The sequence below is a fragment of the Falco rusticolus genome, chromosome 15 (genome assembly GCF_015220075.1).
Source record: "Falco rusticolus isolate bFalRus1 chromosome 15, bFalRus1.pri, whole genome shotgun sequence".
In the NCBI taxonomy this organism is placed as follows: domain Eukaryota; kingdom Metazoa; phylum Chordata; class Aves; order Falconiformes; family Falconidae; genus Falco; species Falco rusticolus.
The window spans coordinates 22721575-22748305 of NC_051201.1; the positions used below are offsets into that span (position 1 = coordinate 22721575).

Below are 26731 nucleotides of genomic sequence, written 5' to 3' on the forward strand. Positions count from 1 at the left end.
GGGCCTGGGACATCGTGGGGGTGCCGGGGCACCATGGGGAGGCTGGGGCAGTACCGGGCCGTGGCATCGCGGGGGGGGGGGGGGGGGGGGGGGGGGAGGGGGCGGCGGTACCGGGGACCCGGGGCAGTACGTGGACTGGGGGCGGTACCGGAGGGGCCGGGGCAGTACCGGAGGGGAGGGGCCGGGGCAGTACCGGGGCCGGGGCATCATGGGGGCGCTGGGGCAGTACCGGGGGGCCGGGGCAGTACCGAGGGGCCGGGGCAGTACGGGGGGCCGGGGCAGTACCGGGGAAGCCCGGGCAGTACCGGGGCCCGGCGCATTACCGGGGGCCGTGGCAGTACCGGAGGGGCAGGGGCAGTACCGGGGGGCCGGGACAGTACCGGGGCCCGGGGCTGTACAGGGGACCCGGGACATCATGGGGGACCCGGGGCAGTACCGGGGGCCGAGGCAGTACCGGGCCCGGTGGGGCGGGGAGCGGCGGGCGGGGCCGGTGGCGCGGGGCGTGGGGGGCCGGCCCGGCGCGGCCCCACGTGCGCGTGACGCGGGCGGGGGCCGGGAGCGCGGGGAGCGGCGGGGAGCGGCGGGGACGGCGGGGAGCGGCGGGCACGGCGCGGGGCCATGCAGCCCCCGGCAGCCTCCCCCGGCCCCGCCGCCCCGGCGGGCGCCGAGCTGCTGCGGTGGCAGTGGCGGGAGGTGCAAGCGCCCTGCCTGGTGGCCGCCTGGATCCTGGTGGCCAGCCTGGCCAAGATCGGTGAGTGTCCCCTGCACCGTCCCCCGTCCCCCCCGCGGTCCCCCCGGCGCTCCGGGAGCAGCTGCGCCCATCCCCGGGGCCGGCAGGCTGGGCTGCGGCGTCCCCGGCGGGCGCAGGGGCATCGGAGGCGAGGGATGGCACTGCACACCGGGACACGGGTCACGGGGACAGATGGCCAGAACCTGGCTGGTCACCACCCTTAGCGGGGCTGCGGTGGCCAGGCACGACCCACGCCACATCCTCTGGCCCCGGCCGCGGGATGATGAGCAATGACAAGGTGGAAGGACAAGGCGGGGGCCCGGGCCCGTTTTCCCTGCGACGGCCGGGTGGGTGGGCGCGGGGCAGGGAGGGTCGGGGGGAGCAGAGGAGCTGAGCAGAGGTGCCCAGCAGGGTGCCCCGTGCCCCGGCAGCTGGCACAGCACATGCGTCAGCAGGGCTGGAAGCTGTTTGATCCCCCCAGCCCCGGGAAGGGCTCCGTGGTGCCGGTGTTGGGCAAGACGTGTCCCCGGCAGCCAGGGGACGGGCCTGCGCCCGCGGTCCCCTTGGGTGGGTCACTCCAGATGTGCACGGCCTGGGGCTGTCGTGCTCCCCAGCACAGGGCCACGCAGCCGGGGGGAGGCTCCGCCGCGAGAGGCTGCGTGGGAAGGTGCAAGGAGGATGTGTGCGAGCTGCCGCAGGGCTCTGCTCCCCGCTGGCACCTTGGGTGCTGGGGAGGGGGCACCCACGCATGGGTGCTGAGCAGGGTCGCCGGGGGGTTGCTCCCCCACAGTGCCCCTGCCTGCCGTTGTGGGCTCAGGGGACGAGATGGTGACCTTGAGGCAGCTTTCCTCCTTGGGGGCCCCACTGTGGGCACAGCCCTGGTGGCAGGGGTGCGGGCACCCTCATGGTTTAGAGCTGGCTCAAGAAATGTGGGTTTGGAGTTAGGCAGGGGAGTCTCCAAGCAGCTGGGGACCAGCAGCTCTTGGTACACAGGGAACAGCTACAGCCGTGACCACCAGCTGGCCTCTGCTTGTCCCAGGCATCTTGGAAACCACCACCACGGACTTCATGCTCCTGTCTTCCTTGCCTTCTCGCAAGGGACACCTAAAGCATCACGAGGAATGAATTAAAGAGTGTCGTGAGCTTAAAAATACAGCCCTCTGTCTGCAGCTGTGCCACCTCCAGCTGCCGAGTGCATCCCTCCTACCTGCAGAAGATCAGAGAGACGATTCCTTTCCCTGGCTCTTATTTTCTTCTTTCAAACGCCTCCCCAGAGCTGCTCCCTGCACGGGTTCCCCTTGACGCACTGCCCTCACCGCCTTTCCCTCTGCCCTGGCAGTGCCAGCAGGTGTGGTGGGGCCTGAGCTGGGCTCATTCCCAAGCCCCCAGCCCCACCACACTCTTCCAGGCCTGAGGTGAGATGATGGCCATTCTCCCTCTCCATTTGGGAGACACAACCCTGATGGCTGGGAGCTCTGGGCTGCCTGGCTTAGCGCATCCGATGGGTCCGATGGATACTCGGATCCCAGAGTGACACCCAGACCTGGGGCAGGGCTGCGGGAGCCCACTGGCAGGGGTGTCCCTGGAGGTGGCACGTGCGGTCCCCAGGGTGCATGGGAGCCCACAGAGGAGCTGGAGCTGGGGCGGAGGATGCTGGGGTGCGGAAGGGGCAGCGCTGGCCGCGGCAGCCATGGACGCCGAGCGTAGGCTGGCGCAGAGGAGTTGTTGCAGTTGTGGCGCTGGGCTGCCAGCTCACAGCCCTGTGACTGCAGGGGAGGAAGCAGCCCCACGCCTGGGTGATGGGGAAATGACACTGCGGGCTCTGTTCTCGGAGGCGGTCATGATGCCGGGGTGCCCTGAGCCAGCAAACACCCGGGGCGGAGAAAGGCTGGCTTGGGTGTTGCCTTCCTGCACAGCAAGGCACCATCCGGGCTTTGCTGCTTTTTCCGTACTTGGTCAGAGCGCAGACCTGCTTGGACGGGATGTGGGGAAGAGGGAAGTGACGAGCATTGCCCCAAACATACTCCTCATCCACAGCTGCCCTGTGGGCAGGGGTTTGCCAGCAGGCAAATGTTTTTCCACCCAGTGGCATCCCCATGGGTGGCAACCCTCTCTTGTTACACCATCACCTCTGTCCCCAGCTGCCTGGGTCTCGGTTTAGGTGGTTTGCCATTTCCCAAGCACCAGAGGAGTGGAGCAGGTTTTGGCCCTGAATCCTCCCAATGGCAAATCCTGTATTATGGATGCCTTGAATGTGGATTATGGTTCTGAAGTTAACTCACATGTGGCTAAGTTACTGTTGCTGTGGGAACCTTTAATGCTGAAATCCTTGACTAGCGCGTGTAAAATTAGAGCTTGTTCCACCCGTCCCCGCTGGCTGCTCCCTGCAGCACAGAGCAGCTCCTGTGCTGTCATTTGCTTGGGAGGGTGGCAGCATCCACCCTCAGCCAAGGGAGTTTTGGGCAAGCAGGGTCTTTCCCATCGATGCTGCTCCCTTCTTTGCCCAAGTTTTTGGTTCAAGGGAATGAGTGATGGATGACAGCCAGAAGCAATGTCCTCATGTGCCCATAGCATGTCTGTGGATTGTCCTGGGTCTCTCCAGCTGGCCAGGACATATCTCCGCAGCACAGGGAGTGCAGATGGGTTGCCAGAGCAGGGACTGGGGATCTTGGCAATGCTCCCGAGTGTGCAGAAAGGGGCTAGATGCCTCATTCCCTTTTTGAAAACTTCAGAGCTTTGTTCCCGTGGGAGGGAAGTGGTTTCGCCGCCTGCCGCAGGCGCTGCGCGAGTGCTGTTCACCCACCGGCGCTGCCTTCACCAGGCTCAGGTGGGGCGAATGGGGCTCTGCTGTGGCTTTTGTGATCATTTAGCAGGAATTTGGCTGGGCTGGAGTTCAGCCAGCCCTTCTCCAGGCTGTGGGTTTGCTTGGAGGGCTGTAGTGTCTGTATTGCCACTGTCTCCGTGGCTGAACTGCAGCCCCTGGCAGTGAACGGAGGCAGCTGGGGGCGAGGGTGGATGCCCTGGGCTCTGTGGCTGGGCCGCTTGGTCACAGAGCTACAGCAGAGGGATGGCCCTGGGTGCTCTGCGGCTCTTCCCCCTGGAGGTGGTCGGTGATGGAGTTGCAGATCATGCCACCCCCGCGCTTGCCACTCTGCCCTTGCCAGCTGCAGCTTTGTTGCCGGTGCGTTATGGCAGGGGAGCAGTGCTGGCGCTCACCAGGATGGCGTGGACAGGGCTTACGGTGCCAAGGAGCAGCGCAGGTCACTGTGAAGGTCTCAACGAGAGGAAGAGGAGTCCTTAGCCTGTGTGGTTGGTGGTGGGCTCGAAGATGTGTCTAGTTAGGGACCAGATCTTTGACACTGAATTATCTTCTCTAATTCAGTGCTCAGCTGCAGCAAAGGAAAGCAAATCAGCTAAGAGGTGTTAGGAAAGGAGAAAGCAAGAACATCATGAGGCCACGATCTCAGTTCCCAGGGTGTCCGCATCTCAGGGGCACTGGGACCTGTTCCAGAAAGGACAAAGGACTGGGACAGGTTCAGAGGAGAGCAAGGGCATAGAGACATGGAAACCAATGAATGCAGCACTGCCCATTCCTGGGCTCCTCTCCAGGTCTATGCCACTGGAGACAGGACCCTGGGCTAGGCAGACCTTATGGTCTGTCCATGGGGGTTCTTAAGGAGCGAAGAAGCCGAGTGACCCAGGGTTGATGTGTGACCACAGCACAGCTTTCCTTCTGGTGGGATGACTTGGCACAAGCAATGGGCACCTTTAATCCAGCTAAAGGGCTTCAGGGACTGGGTTTGTTGGTGTTGGCAGCAGGGCTGGGCTTGCAGCCAAGTGGTGGCTCAGAGGCTGCCCTGATGTTCCTTGTACCTGCTGGGTGCTCAAGGACAGAGGTGTCTCTGGGAATACCTGGAAGGACCCACTCCCCAGGAGAAGGTTTCTTCGTGTGATGGCCAAGTCATACTACAGACCTGGGTGGGATGTCACAAGTGAAGGCAGCAGAACTCAGTGATGGGGGGGTGGGCAAAACTGCTGTGACCAACAGCCTTTCTCCAAGCACTGCCCTTTTGGGGTAGCGAAAATACAGCACCCTACACGAGGGAGGAGAAATCTGCAGGGATGGGGCATTGCTCACCTGGAAGCTGGAATGATTTGGGATTACAGAGAACACCCTGGCCTTGGGGACAAGGCTGCCTGGAGGAGCATATCCCCTGTGCTGGCTGGTGTGACATCCTGCTGGCTTGTGCCTGAGCTGCATGCTCACTGCCACATTGCTGATGGGTGAATACCAGGGCATACTCTGCTTGCTTTAAAAAAAGATATCCTGTTCCATGGCAGTTTAAGATTTGGTCCAAATCTTGCATGGAGTAAACTGATTATTCAAAGCACCTCTAAATCCATAGCTCTCGTGTGTCTGGTTTTTGCATGCAGGTAGGTTAGCCTGTGCTGAGGAAGCTTGTGCTCTGGCATGGAGACTGGCTTGTGCTGCAGTGGTTTGCATGCTGCTCCGTCTGCTTGCTCAGACGGCTGCAAACAAGGTCACCTCATCACCAGGGCTGAGCATCCTCGTCTCTGAGTGGGGTGACATGTCCCAGTGAACCAGGATGCCTTCGCTCGAACAGCAGCCAGCACTGCTTGTGACACTGTGGACGTGCTCGCTGGCTGCTTTTACACTTTTAAGTGCAGATACCAGAGGCCAAGAAAAGCAAAATGCCTGGCTGCTTGGCTTATTAGAGAGTGGATGAGGAGCAGAGGGAGGTCCCAAAGAGTCAGGGACCTGAAATCCTGGCCTGGGAGTTAGCTGGAAGGTCTTCTGTGCACACATGGCCACGAAGCAGCCTTAGGTGCTCCCTTGTCTTCCCCAGGGTCCACCATGCATCAGCCAACTCTTCTGTGGAGGCTGTGAATCTGGGATACCCTGTCCATGTGCCTGTTTGGCTGATGATCTCATTCTTCTTTTTCTTCTAGTTTTCCACCTGTCAAGGAAGGTGACATCCATTGTCCCAGAGAGCTGCCTTCTCATCCTGCTGGGCCTGGGCCTGGGGGGCATCGTGTTGGCCGTGGCAAAGAAAGCTGAGTACCAGCTGGAGCCCAACATGTTCTTCCTCTTCCTTCTGCCCCCCATCGTCCTAGACTCGGGCTATTTCATGCCCAGCCGGCTGTTCTTCGACAACATTGGTGCCATTCTCACCTATGCAGTGGTGGGCACGCTCTGGAACTCCTTCACCACTGGCACTGCGCTCTGGGGGCTGCATCGGGCCGGGCTCATGGGTGGGTGCACAGGACCACCCAGCTTGGACCACATCCCTAAAAGATGGGTTGGAGGTGCAAAGCATCCCCACATTCAGAGCCCACTGCCTGGCCCTGTCATGGATTCCCAGGAATTATAGCAGGAATGAGGTCCTGGCATCCTGGGAACGGTTCTCTGGCAGGACTGTCAAGTGTGCAGGACAAATGGGTCCTCTTGGCACTGGGCTGACTCATGTCTTTGCTATTTTTGTCGCCGACCTTGGCTAGCTTTGCTGGCTTGCTGCTGTGTTCCCTGTCCTCTGCTGGAGCCACTGGCCCTGGCCAGCGTTCTGAGCTCTCTTGAGCTCTGAGGAATTGCTTGATGCCAGGGATTGAGGTGCGGCTGCTGAGCCTCCTTTGGTACATACCTGCCAGCAGGGCAGCGATGCACCTGGGTGCCAAGAGGGACACGCAGGCTGTGCTCCCCTCATGTTGCAGCAAGGATGTGCTGAGCCCTGCTTCGCCTGGGGGACCCCAGAGGTCTGGGGGCACTCTCAGGCTCAGCCTGCTGCACTCCAACCTGGGATGCTGCAGCCAAGTCGCTGGGAGCAGATGAGGGACAGGCTTGTTTCAGCCTGGTGAGAGGAGCTCTGGGGCAGATGGTCTGCTTGAACTTGGTCCTTCTGTCCTAGCAGATCCAGGCGTCGAAGCTGGGCTGATGGATTTCCTGCTCTTCGGCAGCCTCATCTCCGCTGTGGATCCTGTGGCAGTGCTGGCTGTCTTCGAAGAGGTCCATGTAAATGAGACCCTCTTCATTATCGTGTTTGGCGAGTCTCTCCTGAATGATGCTGTCACTGTGGTGAGTTGCAGTTTGGGGGACCCTAATGTAGAGCCTGACATGGGCCAGGGGGCTGGAGTCCCCCAGGATGGGCAGAGGACGCAGGTGACATCCCCAAGCTGGGGGCAGACCCATGCCATGCTCTCTTGGTCTTTCCTCTCCTGGCCCTGGGGGACTGTGCCGGCTGGGATGAGCAGGTGACACAACCTGGCAGATTTGCGGCAAGTGATGCCTCTTCTGCAGGGTCCCTCGGGCCTGCAGGGGCTGCCCCTCTCAAGGCAGGGCAACACTCTGCCTTCCCCAAAGGATTTGCCTTGCCTGCAGGTGCTGTACAAGGTCTTCAACTCTTTTGTGGAGCTGGGCCCAGCGCACATCCATGCCACAGACTATGTGAAGGGGGTAGGTGAGTATGTGCCCCACCAGCCCCTCCGCCTTTTCCTCCGGTGTGGAAGTGGGCGGGGCACACATGGGTGCTGTCATACTGTGGGGTGGGCATTGAGCACCACGGCTCTGTCATCTCCATCCCAGTGGTCATGTGCTGGCTGTCGTCATAGGATGGCTCAGTGGGAACACAGGTGGGAGCACAGGGCTCGGCCAGCCCGGTGTGGTATGGCTGTGGGGCACAGGAGCTGGGCTCGCTTGCTTGTGGTGCAAATGAATCTTCTCCCCGCACCAGCATCCTTCTTCCTGGTGAGCCTGGGGGGCACAGCTGTGGGGCTGCTCTTCGCCTTCCTCCTGGCCCTGATCACGCGGTTCACCAAGCGTGTGCGCATCATCGAGCCACTCTTTGTCTTCCTCCTGGCCTACGTTGCATACCTTGCTGCCGAGATGGTCTCGCTTTCCTCCATCCTGGCGTGAGTACCAGAGTGTCCCTTGGGGGGTCTAGGAAATGGGGAGTGCAGTGCTGAGCAGCAAGAGGCAGCAAGCAGATCCACTCCTCATCCCACCATAGGGTCATGCCAGCTCCTTCTGCCCCTCTGCAGAGTCACCTTTTGTGGGATCTGCTGCAAGAAGTATGTGGAAGCCAATATCTCCCAGAAATCCCGCACCACGGTCAAGTACACCATGAAGACACTGGCTAGCAGCTCAGAGACCATTATCTTCATGTTTCTGGGCATCTCGGCTGTGGACACCTCCAAGTGGGCATGGGACACAGCACTGGTGCTGGGTACCCTGTTCTTTATCCTGCTCTTCAGAGCTGTGGGTCAGTCTGCCTTGCTGTACTTCTGGCTGATAGTACCCAGCCCTTTTCAGGCCAAAAAGTGGTATCCCCCAAGAAAGGCTGGGGCATGAGGCCAGCCACAGCTCCTGGCTGGTGTTTTGTCCCATGTCCAGGAGCAGGTAGGGCTCTGCCAGCATTCCGTCCTCTCCTCCTTCTTTGCTAGGTGTTGTCCTCCAGACCTACGTGCTCAACCGCTTCCGCCTCATCCCCCTGGACAGGATCGATCAGGTGGTCATGTCATATGGTGGCCTCCGCGGAGCCGTGGCTTTCGCCCTGGTCATCCTTCTGGACAGGACAAAGGTGAAAGCCAAGGACTACTTTGTGGCAACGACCATCGTGGTGGTGTTCTTCACTGTCATTGTGCAGGTGAGGATGGCCAGTGTGCCCTCCTCCTGTGCCACCTTCTGGCCCCAGAGCTGGCCTGGGGTGCAAGTACCTTTTTGCCAGTGACCTTTGGTCCTCAGTGCATCCTGGCACCCCATCCATCACCAGACTGGTGTGTAGGACCACTGCAGTGACTGTTGTGATGATGGGACTGTGGCCCATGTTGTTTCCCCATTGGCCCCTTGTTCTGGGATGGGCTCCAAGAGCAGCGATGGCATGTGCCTGGCCAGGCCATTCTCTTTACACAGCTGCTGATGGCCCCCGGCTCTGGGTCTCCTGCACCCCAGGAAGGGGAGCCCATGGGGCGGATAGGTGCGAGCCTAGGGGAAGGGGGACTGGGAGGGTACAACATGGTCACTGCCTGCCAGGACGCAGGACCATTGCCCAGGTCCTGACTGCAGGGGGTCGGGTTGGTAGGGGCATGCACGGTTGGCACAGCTGCTGTCCCCGGTCACTTCGTGCTGCTTTTGCTCCCCGTGCCCCAGCCATGCACCCTCTCGCCCTCCCAGTCTTTCCCTTGCCTTCTCCTGCTGTTCCAGGGCCTCACCATCAAACCCCTGGTGACATGGCTGAAGGTGAAACGCAGTGACCATCACAAGCCCACGCTGAATGAGGAGCTGCATGAGCACGTAGGTGCTGGTGCTGGAACTGGGGGCTGGGTAAGGGTGATGCACAGCCTTGGCACCCCTGGGGCACCCACAGCCTTGCTACTGCTCTCACCCTCTTCTCCTCGCTCAAGGCCTTTGACCACATCCTGGCAGCGGTGGAGGACATCGTGGGGCACCATGGCTACCATTACTGGCGGGACAAGTGAGTGTCTTAGCCAGGATCCTCTGCCAGCCATCAGGTGGATGGGGGACACATGCCAGCCATGGGGATATTGCAGGGTCCCCGCTGGATGACACCCCTGCTGCAGGCAGAGCAGCAGGACCAGGAAGGCTGTATGTCTGTGTGTCAGTCCATCTGGAAGGGGACCATCTGGCTGCTGTTGCGCAGCAGACCAAGGTCCCAAAAGCATCCCAGAGAGAGGTTGGGCAGGTGTGGTTGGGGGTGCTGGGGGAGCTGTCATTGCTTGCCCATGCCAGCACTGCTGGAGGGCTGTGGCATGTCCATGGTGGTGGTGATGGCTCTGTGTCTCCCCATGGATGGAGCTGCTCCGAGCGCTGAGGGGGGAACAGCCCTGTTAAAGCCTGCGCAGTGTTTATCTGCAGCACGGTGACAGGAAAAGGATGCAAAGAGCCTGTTTCCTGGAGGGGAAGCACTCCAGCGGGGCAGCCACACCGGTCCCAGTCCCGCTCCCATCCCATCACCTCCAACAGACCCGCTGGTCTCTGGCTTCCCCTTGGGCAGAGACAAAGGGTCATTGTGTCCCTCCTACTGTCCCTGGCAGCGTCTCCCTGAGGAACAGCCAGGTCCTGCATGCCCAGCCCGCTTCCGCCGTGCTTTGGACACTCAGCCTTGCGTGGGTCCCTGGCCACGGTACCCTGTTGGGAGTTAAACCACCTGTGTTTTCGTCTCGTGGCAGGTGGGAACAGTTCGACAAGAAGTACCTGAGCCAGGTCCTGATGCGGAAATCTGCCTACAGGCTGCGGGACGAGATCTGGGATGTCTACTACAAGCTGAACATCCGTGATGCTATCAGCTTCGTTGACCAGGTAGGGGCACATGGTGGGGACTGGGTGGCAGGATGGCCCTGACAGGAGCTGGCTGGCTGGGGTGGTGGCCCCCCACCATGTATGGCCACACATGTACCCTCTGGCCAGGCAGTGGGGACCCCCCAGCCCAGCTGGGTTCTGGTCGCCCTGATGCCAGCCTTGCCCTTCCACATCCCAGGGTGGCCATGTGCTCTCGGCTGCCAAGCTGGCGCTGCCTTCCATGCCCAGCCGCACATCCATGTCAGAGTCATCGGTCACAAACCTCCTGTGAGTACAAGCGTTCCTCCGAGCCCCTGGGCAGACCTCACTGGACTCCCCATGGCTGCCCTTTTCCCTGGGGGTGGGTTGTGCTGGGGCTGGCAGGGGGCTGGCAGGATGCAGGCATGGGGTTCAGCCCCACCATCTCCATCTCCTCGCCAGGAGGGAGAGCGGGAGCGGCGCATGCCTGGACCTGCAGGTGATCGACACGGTGCGGAGCCGCCGGGACAAGGAGGATGCTGCCATGCACCATGTGCTGCGAGGGAGCCTCTACAAGCCCCGCCGGCGGGTGAGCCCTCCCTGGCCGTGGTGTGCGGCTGACCCCGAGGGTAGCAGCACTGGCAAGAGGATGCTCTGTGGGGCCAGCTGCTCACCCTGTGTCTCTTTGCCTCTCCCTCGGCCAGTACAAGGCCAGCTACAGCCGTCACTTCATCTCTCCAGATACACAAGAGCGCCAAGATAAAGAAGTCTTCCGGCAGAACATGAAGAGGCGTCTGGAGACCTTCAAGTCAACAAAGCATAATGTCTGCTCCTCCAAGAACAAGGCCAGGCTGAAAGAAAAGGGCAGGAAAAAGGCAAGCGTTCCCCAGCCTCCTGCTCCTTTCCTAGTTCTGAGATTTGGCCTCCCACAGGATGCAGGCAGTGAGGTCCTGTGGGGTGTAGGTGAGGTGCTGCAGGGCATTGGCAGCTCCAGAGCCAGCGGGGAAAGCAGCTCATCTCGTCACAGTTCTGTGTATGCCCTGTGAGCATGCAGGTGTCGCATGCCCTTGTGTGCCCCCCATGCCAGCACTGCTGTGGGGTGGTTCTTCCCTGGGCAAAGCAGTCCCAAGCCCCAGAGGACCCCCACGTTTGTTTTCCAAGAGCACTCAGCATAATGCAGGTCCAGGTTCAGAAGCATGGCATTGAGCCTTAAATTGAGCCTTAAGTGTCTTCTCTCATTTGGAGGCTTTTGCATGGCAGTGGAGCTCTTTGTTGTAGGGCCATGAAAGCACGATGCCTAAGGACTAGGAACCACTGACTGCCAGCTGCCATCTAGCTGGGGTGGGAATCTGTGTCCCTGGGGTCACCCTGGCTTGCAGGTCCCCTGGGTTGGGGTTAGGGGTTTGCATGGGGCAGGTCCCAGCTGGTCCCTCTTCCTTCACAGAAGAACATCTCTTTAACCAAAGAGACACCCAATGGGAAGACGCACAGAAACATCCCCTGGCAGGAGGCGGGTAAGGCCGGTGGCAGGTGACTTTTTCAGGTCCTGGCAAGGTGGGATGGGAGCAGTGTGTCTTCCCACTGCCAGCTGAGTGGCATGTCAGCACCCGGGTTGTGCTAGCACCAAGTCCTTCTTCCATGGGTGCAGTCCTTCCCCCACAGGGTAGCCCATCCTTCAAACCAACTCCATCCATCTGGCTGCAGCTCCTGTCCTGGTGATGGTCAGTTCAGAGGAGGAGGAGAGCGATAGCTCGGAGACAGAGAGAGAGGATGACGAAGGGATTGTGTTCATCGCTCGAGCCACCGATGAGGTTCTGCAGGGAAAGACAGCTCCTGGTAGGCACCAATGGTCCCATGCAAGGGCAGCTGCCATTGGGTAGCTTGTCCTTCCTCCACCTGGGGAGCCAAGTTGCCTTGGCCTGGGCAAAGCCAAAGTCAGCAGAGCATGAATGGGAGAATCACTGCTCTCTGTGGCTCTGGAGGCAGGGCAGAGCCTCCCCAGTGGCTCCTGCTTCCCTGGGCTAGCTGGCCATTTGATAGTGGTTGGTTCTGCAATGTTTGCAGGGCCCAGGAAGAGAGCAAGAGCTGTGCAAGATGCCTCTCACTGTCCCTTCTTCTGCATCCCCAGGCAGCCTGGACGTCTGCCCCAGCCCCTGCATCATCCCACCATCGCCCACCTTGGCAGAGAAGGAGCTTCCATGGAAAGGAGACCAGGCTGATCTGGCTGTTTATGTCTCCTCGGAGACCACCAAAATCGTGCCAGTGGATATGCAGAAGGCGTGGAACCAAAGCATCTCCTCCCTGGAGAGCATCGCTTCCCCCCCAGGCATCGAGAGCGGACCTCAGCACCGGAGATTTGCCTGCCCTGTGCTGGAGGAGCAACCCCAGTCTGCGAGCCAGGCGATGCCAGAGCAGAGCTCCTGCTTCCAGTTCCCCAGCCACATCTCTAAGAGCGGCCGGTCGCAGAGTGACAGCGGCCCCGATGGTGCTGAGCAGCAGGAGCTGCAGCCTTTGATGGCCACAGAGGAGCAGGGCAGGGTGCTGCCCCCCACCGCAGAGCCCAGGTGGCTGATGTTCAACAGAGCGAGCCACCTCTGAGGCACACTGTGGATGGGGAAGGGGCTAGGGGCTGCGACCGAACTGTGACCTGCTGACCGCTCTGCTGTCTTGCATTGTAAAGCTTGTGTGTGTCTCCATAAACGCCAGGAGCAACAGGAGAACCCAGTAGTCCTCCTGGAGCTGCACTCCAAGGTGGGCTTTGGCTATGCACCTAGTGATGCAAAACTGGTTGATAGTTGGACTTTGTGCTGCAGCAGCAGGTACCAGCCCCATCCACCCACGGAAGCACAGACCCAAACTTCGTTCTTCCTCTGTGGTCCCTACACATTTCTGAAGCTGGGAGACCAGAAATGTTCCTCCCAGGGCTGGGATCCCAATCAGACTTGATCCCATCAGGGCTGTGCTGCCCTGAGGTGCAGGGGTGCTGGCTAATGGGCTGTGGCTCGTGAGTGTAGGAGCATGAGCTGATCTCCAGCCTTGCTGTGAGTAGGAGACCTCCGGGGAGAGGGCTGGGAGTGGCATCCAGTGCATGAGAGCCCATCCACACCCACCGGCCGAGCCGTTGACTTCAAGGCTACAGTGCTAGTTCCTCACAGCATGCACAGAGCTCAGCCAGGAGGCCCCCTGCCACGGCAGCTCTGCGTTCCCCAGGTTATGGAAGTACCACAGAGGCAAGGCCGTGACCTTCTCAGGACTGGGAGCAGCGCTCCTGGGGTTTGGCTCCACCAGGAGCCAGACTGGTGAACCTGTACGCACAGGGACTGCTCTAGCAGCCAACCTGCTGTGCCAGCCTCACACCTGTTGTCTGGATGTGTTCCTGATTAGCTGAGGTGTTCAGCTTTCTGGCTTTGCTAGGAGGTGGCTGCCCTGCACAGCACCCTTGGCATTCATCCTGCCCATATCCCAGTCCCTCCAGTTGCCTGGGGCCCATTGGCTGGGAGGGCTGGTCATGGTGCAAGGAGTGGAGCGAGCAGCAGGTATGAATGTACATCAGGAACAGAGGTGATGGGTGAGAGCTGAGTGCATCTTCAAAGGTCTGTCCCCATCACCTGCCTCCCAGCCACCCCTGGTCCCTCCTGAGAGGGTGGTGGGACCCAGTGACAATGGCCCACACAGTGAATTTGTCCTGCTATGACCCCAAGGGCCAAGAATTGCTCCCTGAGAACGGCTCAGTACACAAGAGCTCAGCATGGCAGCTGGCCACTGGCAATGCAGGAGGGTTGGGGATGCTCCTCTTAGGGAGGAATGGGGACTCAGTGTATTAATCCCCCAAAGCAGGTAAATAACTGTTCCAGCTATGTGGGCATGGTGAGACAGCAGGTGTCAAGGGGACACTTACATGCACCAGGTGAGTGAGCCCATTGTGGGGCCAGTGAGCTGGTGGCACCCCCGGTACTGTCAGCCAGGCTCTGCAAAGGCCGTTCTGCTCTGTAACTGTTTCACCAGATGAGCATGAGACTTTTAAAAGGTTTTTATATAGTTTTGCATTTCTGGTATGCCTTATTCTGGATTTGATTTCTGATATTGGGCCATACTAAATCTCTAGCTGGGTCAGTGTTTTCCTTAGCCTTGGGCACCACAAATGACTCAAGACTTAATATCTTATTTGCAAGAATATTGTTTTAATGTGAAAATATATGCAGAGTATTTTGTAATGTTCAATAAATCGGAGTTGGAGCAGGTGTTGCAGTCTGGTCTGCTTCTGGGAACCTCTGCAGCTCCTGGTTCTTGCAGCTCCTGGTTGGTTCTCCCTCACAGGCACCACGTCCCTGTGCCTCTCTTCTTCTCCACCCAAGGCCACAGCCCCCCCTCTCAGACTCAACGTGCCTAACTGGATTTCCTAGTTTCGATAATATTTGTGGAAAATATGAAATTCTTTCCAAAGAGAAGCTTGCCTGCAGCCATCATTAGGCCATGCCACAGGGAGCAGCCAGCAGAGGCCAGCAGGGATCTGAGACCTGGCTGCCCGGTGTCGTGGCTGCCTGCAAGGCAGCAGAGTGCTGGGAGCCTAGATCTTCCCGTGGCCCTGCTTCCTCTCTCTTTGCCAAAAATATGGTTCAAAAAGGTCTGTTTCAGGGTCTTCTGGATCACAGGAATCTCCTTGCATCTGTGTGTACTGGCTTTGCTCTTCCTTCAGTCTGCTGGCCCCACTCCTAAAGGAGACTCAGTGTGGTTCCCTTGACTCACAAGATGGATGTTTGGCTTGTATTCAACCTGGCATCTACCACCACCCCTAGGTCCTTTTTGGCAGGTCTCTATACAGCTCCTAGCCTTGAGTCCCAGTGGAAGCTCTTGTTCCTCCCGGCACTCCCCATCTGCCCTACGTCCTACCAGCTAGCAATGCTGTCCAAGCCATGCTCTGTGTGCCGGACCTCAGTGCCAGCATCTCCTGCAGACACAATCACCTTGGCAGTGCAGCAGGTCATGTGGGCCAGGTTGTCTTCCTGGAAGTGGTGGATCTGTGTAATACAGATCCTCAGAGGAGGAAAAGCAAATGTCTCTGCTTTGGGAAGCGCTGGGGCTAGTTGCTGCTCTCACATGGCTCTCTAAGCTTAGCAGCTAATGTGTGTGCAGGCTCTTCATGCCACCAGCGAGCAGCTTGGAGCCTCCTCTTCACACCCTGGACCCCAGCCATGTTGTGGCCACGGATGGTGGCTCCTACTCCACCTTTCCCCACAGGGTTTTATCAGTATTTATTCTCGTACTCTCTGTATTTCACTTTACAGGGAGAGATAGCAGGCAGCATCCTGCCTGCACAGGACTGCTCTGATCCTTCCAGCACAGCAGAGAGCTGTCTTTTTCAGCCTAAAAATACTAAAGTGCTTCAGTGTAAAAACACAAGAACTGAGCCAAACCATGAACACATGTGCCTAAACCTCTGCTTCTCCAGGGCAGAGTAAGGCACAACCAAAGGAGCTGCTTGTCAGGCTGTAACCCAGAACGTACAACCCTCTGACTGTTATTATAAGCAACCCCATCCCAGGAGCTGCCTGACTAGCGCAGACCCATCATTTTGCACGCAGGCTTCTCCTTAGAAAAGCCTGCCATTAGATCTGCATGTTTTTTCCACAGTGATTTACTTTTTCCAGTGCTCAGCTCCTCCAGTCTCTTCATGGTACCAGAACTTGTGAAGTCAGCAGGGATGTAAGCAGCTCTGGTTACAGGGCATCAGCTGGATGGAAGAGCCAAGCTGTGGGCGATGAGTTGGTGTTGGCCATCTCCAAAGTCAGCTAAGTAGCAGTGTTGCACAGTCATCTTAAAATGACCACCTTGCCATTGGACAATGCATGTTGGAACATCATGTAAATTCTAGGCTGGAAGGGGCTCAGGAGGTCTACAGTCCAACCCTAGCTCCATGTGGGGCTGGTGGCAAAGCTAGAGCAAGGTAGCTCAGATCCCTGTCCTGTTGGGTATGGAGGGTCCCCAAGGATGGACGTGTCACCACCTCCCTGTTCCAGAGCTGCACCACAACTGCACTAGTCTTGCGCAGAATGATTTTCTCCTTATGCCCAGCAAGCATGTCCCCTGGTGCAGTTTGTCCCTGTTGCCTCTTGTTCTTCCAAGTGTGTCTCTCAGAAGAATTGGGCTCTGGTTTCTCTGTGACCCCTCATAGGTAGCTCCCTTCTTTGCCTTGTCTTCCTAAAGTTGGTTCTCTCTGACATATACATATGCATATACATATTTCTGGGGAGCCCCAGATTGGAGCTAGTACCCAGCTGTGTCTCACAGGTACAAAGCCAAGAGGAATAATAATTCCCTTGAACCTGTCAGCTTCATGTTCTCCACTGCAGCAAAGGTGCTGTTGACTCACAGGCAACCTTGTGTGATTTTTCATTCTGCTCTATTTCTAGGGCATTTCTGATGTCCTCGTGTGATGTTTTCACGATGGCCTTATACAGGCACAAGCAGTGGGAAGCTAGTGAATGGGGTCTCAGCTTCTCACCTCTCACGTGGCCCCAGCAAGTGCAAAGCACGGCAGAGGCTTTGGCCATGCTCACATTTGCATACAGAAAGCAGGAAGGCAAATGCAGGAGAATTCAGGAGGGGTGGTCACTCTGTATCTGGTACACACATTTTGGAGGCATGGTCTGTTCTTTGCTCCTTCCTGCTCCTGTCCATCTGTTCAGGTACCCATCTCACTTGGATACAAATGCCTTCCCACCATTTGCAGCCATCCCTGCTTTCGCTGGAAGCCTCCTCTGCCTGCTGGTGAAGGGAATGATTCATTTTCACTCTGGCATTACCTCTGAAGGTGTGGATGCCAGCCCTGGCCCAGGTCTGCCCCACTGCGCTGGCTGATGAAGTCACAGAGAAATTGCTCAGCTGAGCTGTCTGGGGCCATAGAGCGGGTGGCTGGTGATGGAGCCGGGATCAGTCGGCAGCTAGGGTGGATAATGAGGAACAGATTTGCGCTGGGCAGTGGTTCCCATGCTACGTTCCAGGGCAGAGTGGCTGGGATGGGAGAGCCTTTGTGCTTTGCGCTGCGTCCCTCCGGTGCGTGTCGAGCCAGTCTCTTGGCTCAGCTGTGTCTCCTTGCCGTTCACTGGTGGTGAGTGTCCCTGGGCCCCCCCCAGAGCCGGGGACCCTCTCCAGTGGCTGTGCCACCCGCCAGGCTGCAGGGCTGGCCAGGAGGCTTTCCCCACACCCCGGCTGCACAGCGGAACAAGCTGCAGCGTGGACTGGCTGGGAACAGACCAGAGCAGTGGGATCTTTAGGTCAGCAGCAGCTGGGTGGGGTGATCCACACCCCCCTTCGTGGTTCAGATTTTCCTGCTTTTGCCTGGAAGAGCAAACGTGGCTGTGGGACTCCATGCTCTGGAGGACTGTATGGCCAGACTGCAGCTCCCGGGGATGGATGTCAACATAGTGAGAGCTTTGATTTTACAAGCACCCCAGATCCTAGAGTTGTGATCTTCCCTGCAGCCGAACAGAATGATTCATCACAGCCACAGGGAAGGCAAAGATCCCTGAAGAAGCTGCCTGGGCTCCTCTCACCTCACCTTCTCCTGGCATCTGCTGCCACGCAGCCAGGCTGCCCTAAAGGTAAATGTAACCTGTGGCGGGTTAGTTGGAGAGGGAGGATGCTGAGGACACTCTGGGGAGGTAGCCACCAGTCCAGTTGGTCTGGTCTACACAAGACCACAGGTTGTCCTGAGCCTGTGGGCAGCCCAAAAAGAAGGACTTGGAAAGGCCGTGGGGTACTGGTAGAGACCAGACTGTGGAAGGTGTTTGTGCTTTCCTCTCTCGCAGTGATGCGGGGCAATTCGCTGCCTTGTGCACAAGCTTAGCCTCCTGGAGCCCAGCTAAGCCCATACTGTTGGAGAGCCCGCTAAAGCTTTGCTTTGGCTCCTTGGCTGCCTGGGGGGAAGCTGTTTTCTGGGCTGTGCACACACCTGGGGCCTCGCCGTGCGTGGGTCCCCAGCAGCTTTGGTGCTCTCAGGCTCTCACAGGCAGATGGATGGATCATGGGGTGAGAGCTGCTGTGAGAGCCCTCCCCTAGGCATGGCTGGTGCCAGGACCACCTGAGCATCACTCTTTCAGGGATCACCCCCTCAGGATTTCTCCTGGACACTTAAGGTCTGGCCTGCTTTCTCAGAAAGCCCCATCTCCCAGGGCCAGGGTGTTCTCTTGTTTACCACATACGTGCACGTAGATACACATATTTTCAGCAGACACCCCCACCCTCTCCTGTTTATGCATAAAGCTGGCAAAGGCCTCAGAAAGGTACTCCAGAAAGATGGGGGGGGATAGGAAAACAACTGGGGCCAAGAACTACGATGCTTGCACAGGCTGTGGCGCGGGGCTGGCTGAAGGGAGCCGGCCAGCTTCACCTGGCGTTTGCTGGGCGAGCAGGCTGGCCGGGCTAATGCCACAGGGCAAATCCATGCCCCCTGCCAGGCTTGCGCTGACCTTTGTGTTCTCCTGCTGGGGAGCAGACAGAATTGTTTTGTTTGATTTCCACCAACACCACCCCCCCACCCCCCCTTAGCAAAAATAGCTTTTGAAGCAAACAGGAAATTACAGACTAAAGAGTGCAATAGTGAGAAAATTCTAGCAGCTGCCTGGTTGTGCTGGCATTTGTCCACAAATCCTGCTCCAGGTGAGGTGTCGCTTGACCGCAGGCAACCAAATTGCCCCGGAGGGCCAGCAGGCGGGGGGACCGTGCCCCCCTCGGCCTCGGGTAGCCCCGGGCCGGCTGCCTTGGGAGCGGGGCAGGGGGCGCACACACCGCGGAGGCTGCCGCTCGCAGGCTTTGCGGGGCGGAGGGGCCGCCGTGCCCGTGCCGCTGCGGGGCTGCACCCGGCGGAGCCCCGGCCCGGCCGCCCGTTACCCCGGGCCGTGCCTGAGGCAGCGGGGAGCCCGCACGGCGCCACCGCCAGGTGTCGCCCTGCGCCGAGGCCTCGCCCCGGGCCGGTGGGGCTGGCACCGCGAGCGGCGCCAAGGGCCCCGCGTTTCCACGAAGGGGTGGTCCTAAGGGGAATAAAATAATATATATCTATATATACATATATAGATATATATGGTAGTTTGTGGTGCCGGTGTGGCAGGGGAGCTGCTCACCCCATGCACGGCTGCGCTGTGCAGGCTGGTGCTCCCAGTGAGCCTCCGGCCAGAGCTTCCCCCCCCCAGGTGCCTTCATCTCACCCAGCAGCAGGGGCTGCCTTGGCCGGGGCAAAGAATGACCCAAACCCCAAAGTTTTTTTTAAAGAAACAAAGGAACCCTACAGCAAACCCCACGCAGCTGGCCCTGTGTGGGCTCGGAGGCGGTGAGGGGGCTGCGGCCGGGGCTCAGGGGGCTGGTTCTGCTGGGCGCTGGATGCCCTGTGCCGCCAGGAACACCTGGGGTCGGGTGCCTGGTGAGGATACTCCGGGGACAGCTGGAATATCAACTCTACGACTCTTGACCTGCTCATCCCACTTACTTCCAAGCTCCTTTGGAGGCACGTGGCCCCAAACAACAGGGACAATATGGGTCCTACATGGATGCTAGAGAGGTCTAAGCCTCCCGGTCCTTTCCCACGGCTGCCCTGCAGCTGGCCTGACCCTGCCGCTCCTTGGTCTGGGGGCAAGATCCCCCTGCAAGGAGGAGGAGAACACAGCAGTGATGGAAGAAGGCCAAGCGAGAGCAAGGCAGCAGACACCGATGACAGGAGGCATGAGCCCTCTGCCCTCACCTGCCTGAAGAGGAAACTGCTCATCTCCTTTAGGAGACACATTGTTATTGCTGCTGGTGGGATTAAATCATGCTATTTCCTGCTGGTGCTCTCCAGCCCTGGTGCCGTGGAGAGGAGGTGCCCATCCCAGCTGGCACCACGCTCACAGTGTGCCTGTTGGGTACTCCTGCTTGGTGCAGGGTCCTCTCCCTCCAACCTGCACTGGGAACAAAGGGTCCCTGGTACCGGACCCATGATCCACACCACACCACCTCCTCCAGGAACCCGCTGTGCTGTGTCGCACCCTCTCTGTGTTCCTGCCTGGCACCCTTGCTGTAGACATTCCCTGAGGTTCACTCCTCTAATTGCCAGCTATGGATGTTGTGTGGCAGACTGCTCCTATCGTCATCAAACCAGCCCTTCCCAGCAGCATCTGAGAATGCTTCCCATCACCTCCTGTGCTCTGGATCTGCAGTCAGCAGACTTGGCTTCAGATGCCCCTGGGGAGAAGACCCTGACCCCAAACTGCTGTTTGTCTGCTGCAGAGTGACTGGAACCTCAGCCTGGAGCCTTGCAGAACTGCTTTGTTGAGACTGAGATGGAGGAACCAGACCTTTCCCCACTGTTACCAGCAGGGCAAGGCTAGAGGGGGGCAAAGCCAGTCTTTCCTGTACCAGGGGAGACCATCACTCAGCTCTAAGCAGGTTGCCATTCCCCTGCTAGAACTACCAGCAGGATTAAGAGTACTTTGACAAGTACCTGGAGGACCCACAGTGAGACTGCCCAAGTTCAGTGGGAAACACAGCCCAGCTGTTACATGCAATGTGAGATCTGGTCCCAGGGAACACCCACACAGCTGTAAAAAGCACTGATTGCATGCCTGCAGCTGGAGCTGCACCTTGGGGCTATTGCTCTGCCCCAGTGAGTGCTGAGTTAACCCAGCTGCTTCTCTGTCTGCCTGATCTGGAGGAGCAAACTTCAGGCAGGTGAGAGCTTTCCTTCTCTCTGGAGAGACTCTGCCATGGGAGAATGGTTTGCAGGATCTGCTGGGATCTGCTGGGCACAGGCTCTGCAAGTGCTGGCTGTAAGTGTGGGGTTTGAGAGGGGCTGGGTGGGGGCTTGGCAAACATGCACCCAAGTGCAATAGCAGTCCTGGGGGTTGGAGCTCCTGGAGCAGAGTGAAGGAGGTGCTGGGGCCCCTGGCTCCTACCCCTAGGTGCTGGTCCTGGCTCTGCGGGCTGTGGGGCAGAAACTGCAGCCGGTGGTCCAAGGGGAGGTCCTTATTCCCCTGGAGCAGGGCGGTTAGAACTCTCAGCCCTCCCCCCTAGCAGGACATAGTTGGATTTAACCTGCTTTTGGGAAGAGAAGAGATGGTCTCCAGCTCAGAAGTGTGTCCCAGCCCTTGTCTGGTAATGGCTGGCACTTAATACCTACTCGAGGTGTCCACTGAGGGCTGTATCTGCTTCTTTTGCTGTGGGCTGGGCAAGTGTCTTGTGGGTGCTGGCTGCTCAAGTGTGAGCTGGGCACAGAGCAGTGACACAAATGGGGGGCTCCTGGTGGTGCAGAGGCATGGAGGGAGGGTGTCTGTCTGTCATCGCAACCATGCTCTGTCAAGCAGGCCTGGAGAGAAGAGAGGGCCCTGGTAGTTGCAACTGAGGATGGTATTTGCCGCAGCTGTAAGACCCTGTTCTCCTTGTCTCCTATGTCTGTGGGAGAGGAGCTGGGGAGGTGGCTGCCAGGCTGGGGCAGGAAGGGTGTAGGTGCCCACTGGCACGTCTAGCTTGGAGGTGAGTGTGCTGTCTTGGAGAGCATGGTAAACGTGCTGCAGGGACTAAATAGCATGCAGCATCACTGCCAGTGGGGAAGGTAAACAGGTGAATGACTTATGCCATTAAATATGTGGGAACTGGAAAGAGACAGGTCGGTTTTAGGCTGCTCTTCAGAGAAAGACAATCTGGTCTTCTGTTCAGAGACAGTGGTGAGTTTTGAAGCAGCAGTCCTGAAACCACAGCTGGATTTCTAAGGCAAGAGCACTTTGTCTTCAGGAAAGGCAGGCAGTGCCTAAACTCCAGGGAGACAAACAAGCAGCTCCTCTTAAAGGATTTAAGCTCTCTTAACTGGGTCTGCATCCACAGAGGCATGCCCCTGCCTGGCTCTGTGTCCTACAGGTCTCTGTTCCAGGCTCTCAGCGGGTTTGATGTCTTCTCTCCAGAATGGTTGCATCCTGCCAACCAGTGCACCTGCCTAGTGCTTGGAGCACTGGGATGCTGAGACCCACACCCAAGCAGGGGAGTCCACTGCAGGGGGGAAACATCTCGGGGTGTGTGTGTGCTGTAGAGAAAATGTGCCTATTGGGAGGGTGCCTGATGGGGGCAGGAGACCTGGTTTCCGTCCAAGCCCTGCTCCTACCTGTACTGGCTGCATTCATAACTTTCACATAAGGCGAAGTCTCTGGAGGAGGCTTTTGTAGGGGTGTTAACCCGGGAGTGGTGTGCAGCGTGGCTGCTTCACAAGGCCTGGGGGGGGGCAGGGCAGGGCACCTGTGTCCCCCCAGAACAGCCTAGTTACAGAAGCCCAAAGCTGCTCAGCCTGAGACAAGTGTCTTGGGTGTATGCAGAAGCAGGTCTTCATCCTAGTGCTGGGCTGTTGCTGAGCCACGACCCTGGACACTTGGAGATGCCTGGAGCAGGCACTAGACTAGCAAGTGCCCTGCATGTATTGAGTCTAGCTGGCTTGTCTGGGAAGACACTGTGTGGCACAACCTTTGAAGACACTATGTGTCATCAAGGTGTGCCTTCACATCTGTGCAGAGAGGCTGTAAGGCTGGCATTCCTCCGACTGGACTGTTTCCCTGTGGGACTACACATGATAAGCTTGCCACATGCAAGTTCCCCGCCCCCCCCCCCCCCCCAGCCCATGGTATTAGGGAGCCCAAGGTTGGGCTCTTTTTAACCCCAACACATGGGTATTCTGAGAGCACTAAGTGGGACCTTCCTGACTTCTGTACCTATAAAACATCTCCTGCAAAGCCTCCTGATAGTTAACTGCACACCAGGTTTGCACGTGGCCTTGAAACAACATCTTGAAGTGTAGCTGGAGACCTAGTAATTGAGTTGCTTCTGTTCCTTCAAATGGTGAGCGTGACCAGCTGTTGTTATGTAGTCTCTCTTCCAGTCCTTCTGGGAAATCACACCACGATTATATTTCTGGCTTAAGAAATTTTTTCCCTAATCAGACTGGGCCTCACAAAGAGGTTGCCACTTAGTGGTAATTACTTGCTTTAGAAGCCGAATGTCTCCTGAGGATTGCAAATAGGGGATTATCAAATTAATTAGTTAAACCAAGATGTGCTTTTGTAAAGCCACGGCCTGCTTTCCTTGTGATCTGAAATGACGGTTTCAATATTATTAAACTGCATACAACCCACTCTTGCCTCCCTAATGGGAAGAGAACTAACTTTCCTGAAACATTGTTGGTGCAAAGGGCTGCTTGCAGCTCCACTTGCTGCAGCACTTGTTGCTTTTCTTTGGCAAAGCCTGTTTCAAGCAAACATCACTGGTCTTAAGCACCTGCTTGTGCTGAGTGGGGTCTAACGCTGCTTCTTGGTGGCTTCCCATGTTTTCATAGGCTGCCAAGTGGGAGGGTAATGAGGTTCACAGTGGCTATATTGGTGAGATTATAATCTATCTTTCCTGAACCTGTACTTTCGGGGCACAGCTTAACCCATGGGACGTCTGCATAGCCATGTGTGTGGACATGGGAGCTGGTGGAGAGCCCCAGTCTGGTGATGAGGAGATGCCTAGAAGTGAATTCGGAGGCATCCATCGATCAGTGGGTTAGCAGGGGCTGTGTGCTCTGGAGTGCTGCTCTGCCACACCCAGGCTCTCCCTTCCCTCCACAGTCCCTATGGCCACAGGAGCTTCCCAGTGCTGTGCTGAGGACCACACCAGTGATAGTGCTAAGCTAACATGGAGCGCATAAGGGTGTTTTCCTAAGAGCTCTTGGCACTGTAGCGCAGTCGTGTAGCTAGCATGCATATTGCACAACTTCCCCCAGGTCAAAAGATGTCTTTATCTGACATCTAAAACATCTGTCTTGTGTTTCTTCCAGCACAGCTGAGTCCTATTTGTGAAAGTATTGAGCTTTCCCTGGTTTGCACAACAGAACTCTGCTAGTCTTGACTCCAAGGCAGAGGTCCTTTGTCTGCCTTCTACCTCTCTCTGCCCGCACCCTCTCCCAGCTCTTGCGAGGCTCTAGGTTACCATACTGCTTCAGCAGGCGCTTGAGAAATACTGCAGCTCCAGAAACCAGATTCAGCAAAGGGGAAGGGGACAGGGGCAAAGAGCTGAGGGGCTGAAGTTACAACCCTGAAGTTTTCAGAACAGTTTGTGTACTGACCCCTCTCCCATCTTATCCTCTTTCAACTCTAGGGAGGCTTCACAGCCTTCAGACTTTGGCTCTGCATCCTTCCTGATGTCAGCGTTTGTTGCCTTTTGCCATATTTCACCTCTGGGACGGGTTGTGCTTAGCAGTTCTCAGCTGCCACCACAGGCAGGTGCCAGAGCGGTTCCCTCGGTGTAAAACTGCCCATCAGTCCACGCAGAGGAGCTGGGTCTGCTGGATGGGGAGCTGGAGCACCCAGATCTCTACCAGCAGAGCTGGATGATGGCAGTCTTTTGCAGTGGCTTCAGCAATTAAACCAACCCTGAGGAAAGCACAGGCCTCATAAAGAGCGAGGAGCTGCTCCTGCGAGAAGACAGTGTGAGACTGTGCTGGGGAACAAGCGCAGCATTGTTGTCAGCCTCAGTCAAGAGGGGCTTTTTAACACCCACTGAAGTGCTGGCTACAGCTGTCTCCCATGTGCCTGTGTGGGAAATGGATCTACAATGCAGGACAGAAGGAAAAGGCCACTTAAAAAAAATTTTTTTTTCTTTGAAAGCTATGTTAAGATCCAGCCATGATAAACAGCAGTGCGATGTTCCCCTCAGCACAGTGCTGTGGCACAGGCAATCATGTCACTGCCTCTGACTGGGACAGGGCTGAGCTGAACTCGGGCTCTTCAGCCTGGAAATACTTAATGGGGGATGCGGTCCTGAGCTTTCAGCACAGATAGAAAAGGGGGGAGGTGCGAGGTTGGGCTCTAAGATGCTTTTGTGTCAGACAACCCATTCCCCCTCTGCTTCCAAAAATGTATACCTACAGCCACTGACTTGCCTGCATCATCTTGTGTGATGGTGGCTTGGGAACTTGTGGAGAGCTTTCAGTTGTCATCTCCACAACTGAGCTGGCTGCTGCACTGCAAAAAGCCTGTGTTATGTAGTTTGGGTAGGACCTGGATAGCGAGTGTTGGCTGTAAGGTGTGGGGAGCACTTGGCTCTGTCCCTGGTCACAGAGATGGAAAATGTGTTTGTACAGTGCCCTCATCATCTGTTTATGGGGATGCTGCAAATTCCTACACCAGCTCCTGAAAGTGCTGCTCTTCTCTTTCTGGCCCTCAAAGAGCTGGAATTAGGTGGCTTGGCAATGTCTTACCTGCTGACTCGGAACTAAAGGAGATGGCAACCTTGTGCTCCCAGGCCTGTGCAAGCCACCTGAAGGGGTGAGGAAAGCCAAACGCTTCTCTCGCCCTGGAGCTGCTACCAGAGGTCTGGGCGCAGGAGACCTGGCTGGTTCAGTAACAGCATGGGAGCAAGTTCTCTGCTCCAATCCCTGTATCCCTATGGGCTCTCAGGTTGCCCCAACCCTACCTGGGTCTGCATGGCCTGGGGAGCACGCGTCTCTGCTCCAAAAGGTTTGGTAGCTCCCGGCTTGTGCAGTAGCCCTACGGCAGCAGCCTGTGGGACCCCTGCAGCCCCACAGCAGGCTTTCAATCAGACTGTACACAACTGTCTGGGGCTTTGGCCTGCTGCTGGAGTAGCCCTGAAGAGCGTCATCTCAGTACACAGGCTGCTGGCAGCCAGACTGCTTGGAAGGCTTCAGATCTCTACTCAGAGGCTGGACCCCCTTCAGACCTCAGGGTAAGTGCAGAGACTTGTTTGCTGAATAAAAATAGTCATGTGCAAGGATTTGGGTTAGCCCTAGGCAGCTGTGGCCTCCTGAAAGGAAACCTGCTGCAGTTGAAGAAACAGCAGGCAGATTTCCGTAAACACCTGGACATGAGAGGTGTGGTGAATCCCTTCTACCTCCTTTTACCCTGTGGTGGGGGGCCACGTCTCCAACAGAAATAGCTCAGCACCTCTGGTAGCGCGCAGCTGGCCGCAAAAAGCCTTGTGCTGTGTGCCTGCTGGCGGGCCATTGCTCTTGGTGCTCCCTTTCTTGAAGGGTGGCAGTCCATAGGGAGACTCCCAGCACCTGCCCGAGGATGTTGTAAAGATGTAGCCATGTGTGTGGGCTGGGAGATGTGTTTAGGAAACAGATGAAGGGCGCTACTTTGCAAGTGTAGCCTTGTGCAGATGGTGAAATCTCTGGTCTGAGACTCTGCTGGGAGGGTAGGCCAAGTTCTTCATCTTCCTGCTGTGAATATGAGGGGGAAAGAAAGGCTCTCCTGCATCCACAGACAAGATCACATATTCTTTTAGTTGTTGCAGTTGACAGCAACTAGGTAGAGTCTGTGCTGCATTGCTAATACCCTTTGCATTGGCAGGGATGCTCTCCTTCCCAGATTGGGATTACCAGATGATCTCACCTGACATGGGCTGGAGGTTCTCACTGCTATGGTGCACTGCAGGCAGTGCCCTGCTGCGGCAGGGAGAAGGTGACTAGCTGTTAGAGGCTGTGGGGGAGCCTCAGCAAGCAATGGCTCTTTGAAAGACAAGCACAGAACAGTGAGGCAGCAGCTCAGCCCTGGCCCACTGTCAATGTCTCATCCCTTTTACGAGGGGCATCTCTTTCTGCTTAAGGGAAGCAAACTGCAGCCCTGCAGGAACTGCCATCCATCCTGCTGCCCATATGAAACACAACAGCACGTCAAGCAGCTGGTGTATCGAATGGCTGGCTTTGG

The 26731-nt window shown here is 57.5% G+C and overlaps 1 protein-coding gene across 3 annotated transcripts; it reads left to right on the forward strand.

Moving 5' to 3' along the window:
- Window positions 1–587: 587 nt before the first annotated feature.
- Window positions 588–14260, forward strand: SLC9A5 (solute carrier family 9 member A5). Of its 3 annotated transcripts, XM_037409164.1 has the most exons (16): window positions 588–751; window positions 5702–6004; window positions 6658–6821; window positions 7125–7203; window positions 7477–7654; window positions 7784–8004; window positions 8186–8388; window positions 8946–9035; window positions 9146–9216; window positions 9932–10061; window positions 10240–10328; window positions 10482–10608; window positions 10724–10894; window positions 11464–11533; window positions 11724–11855; window positions 12148–14260. In XM_037409164.1, the coding sequence occupies exons 1-16, from the start codon at window positions 619–621 to the stop codon at window positions 12615–12617; spliced, it is 2631 nt and encodes an 876-aa protein (XP_037265061.1). In that variant the 5' UTR covers window positions 588–618; the 3' UTR covers window positions 12618–14260. The 3 variants fall into 3 exon arrangements, with proteins under 3 accessions (XP_037265061.1, XP_037265062.1, XP_037265063.1); XM_037409165.1 differs by lacking the exon at window positions 588–751 and having other exon boundaries at window positions 5813–5934; XM_037409166.1 differs by lacking the exons at window positions 588–751; window positions 5702–6004; window positions 6658–6821 and having other exon boundaries at window positions 7125–7199.
- Window positions 14261–26731: the final 12471 nt, after the last annotated feature.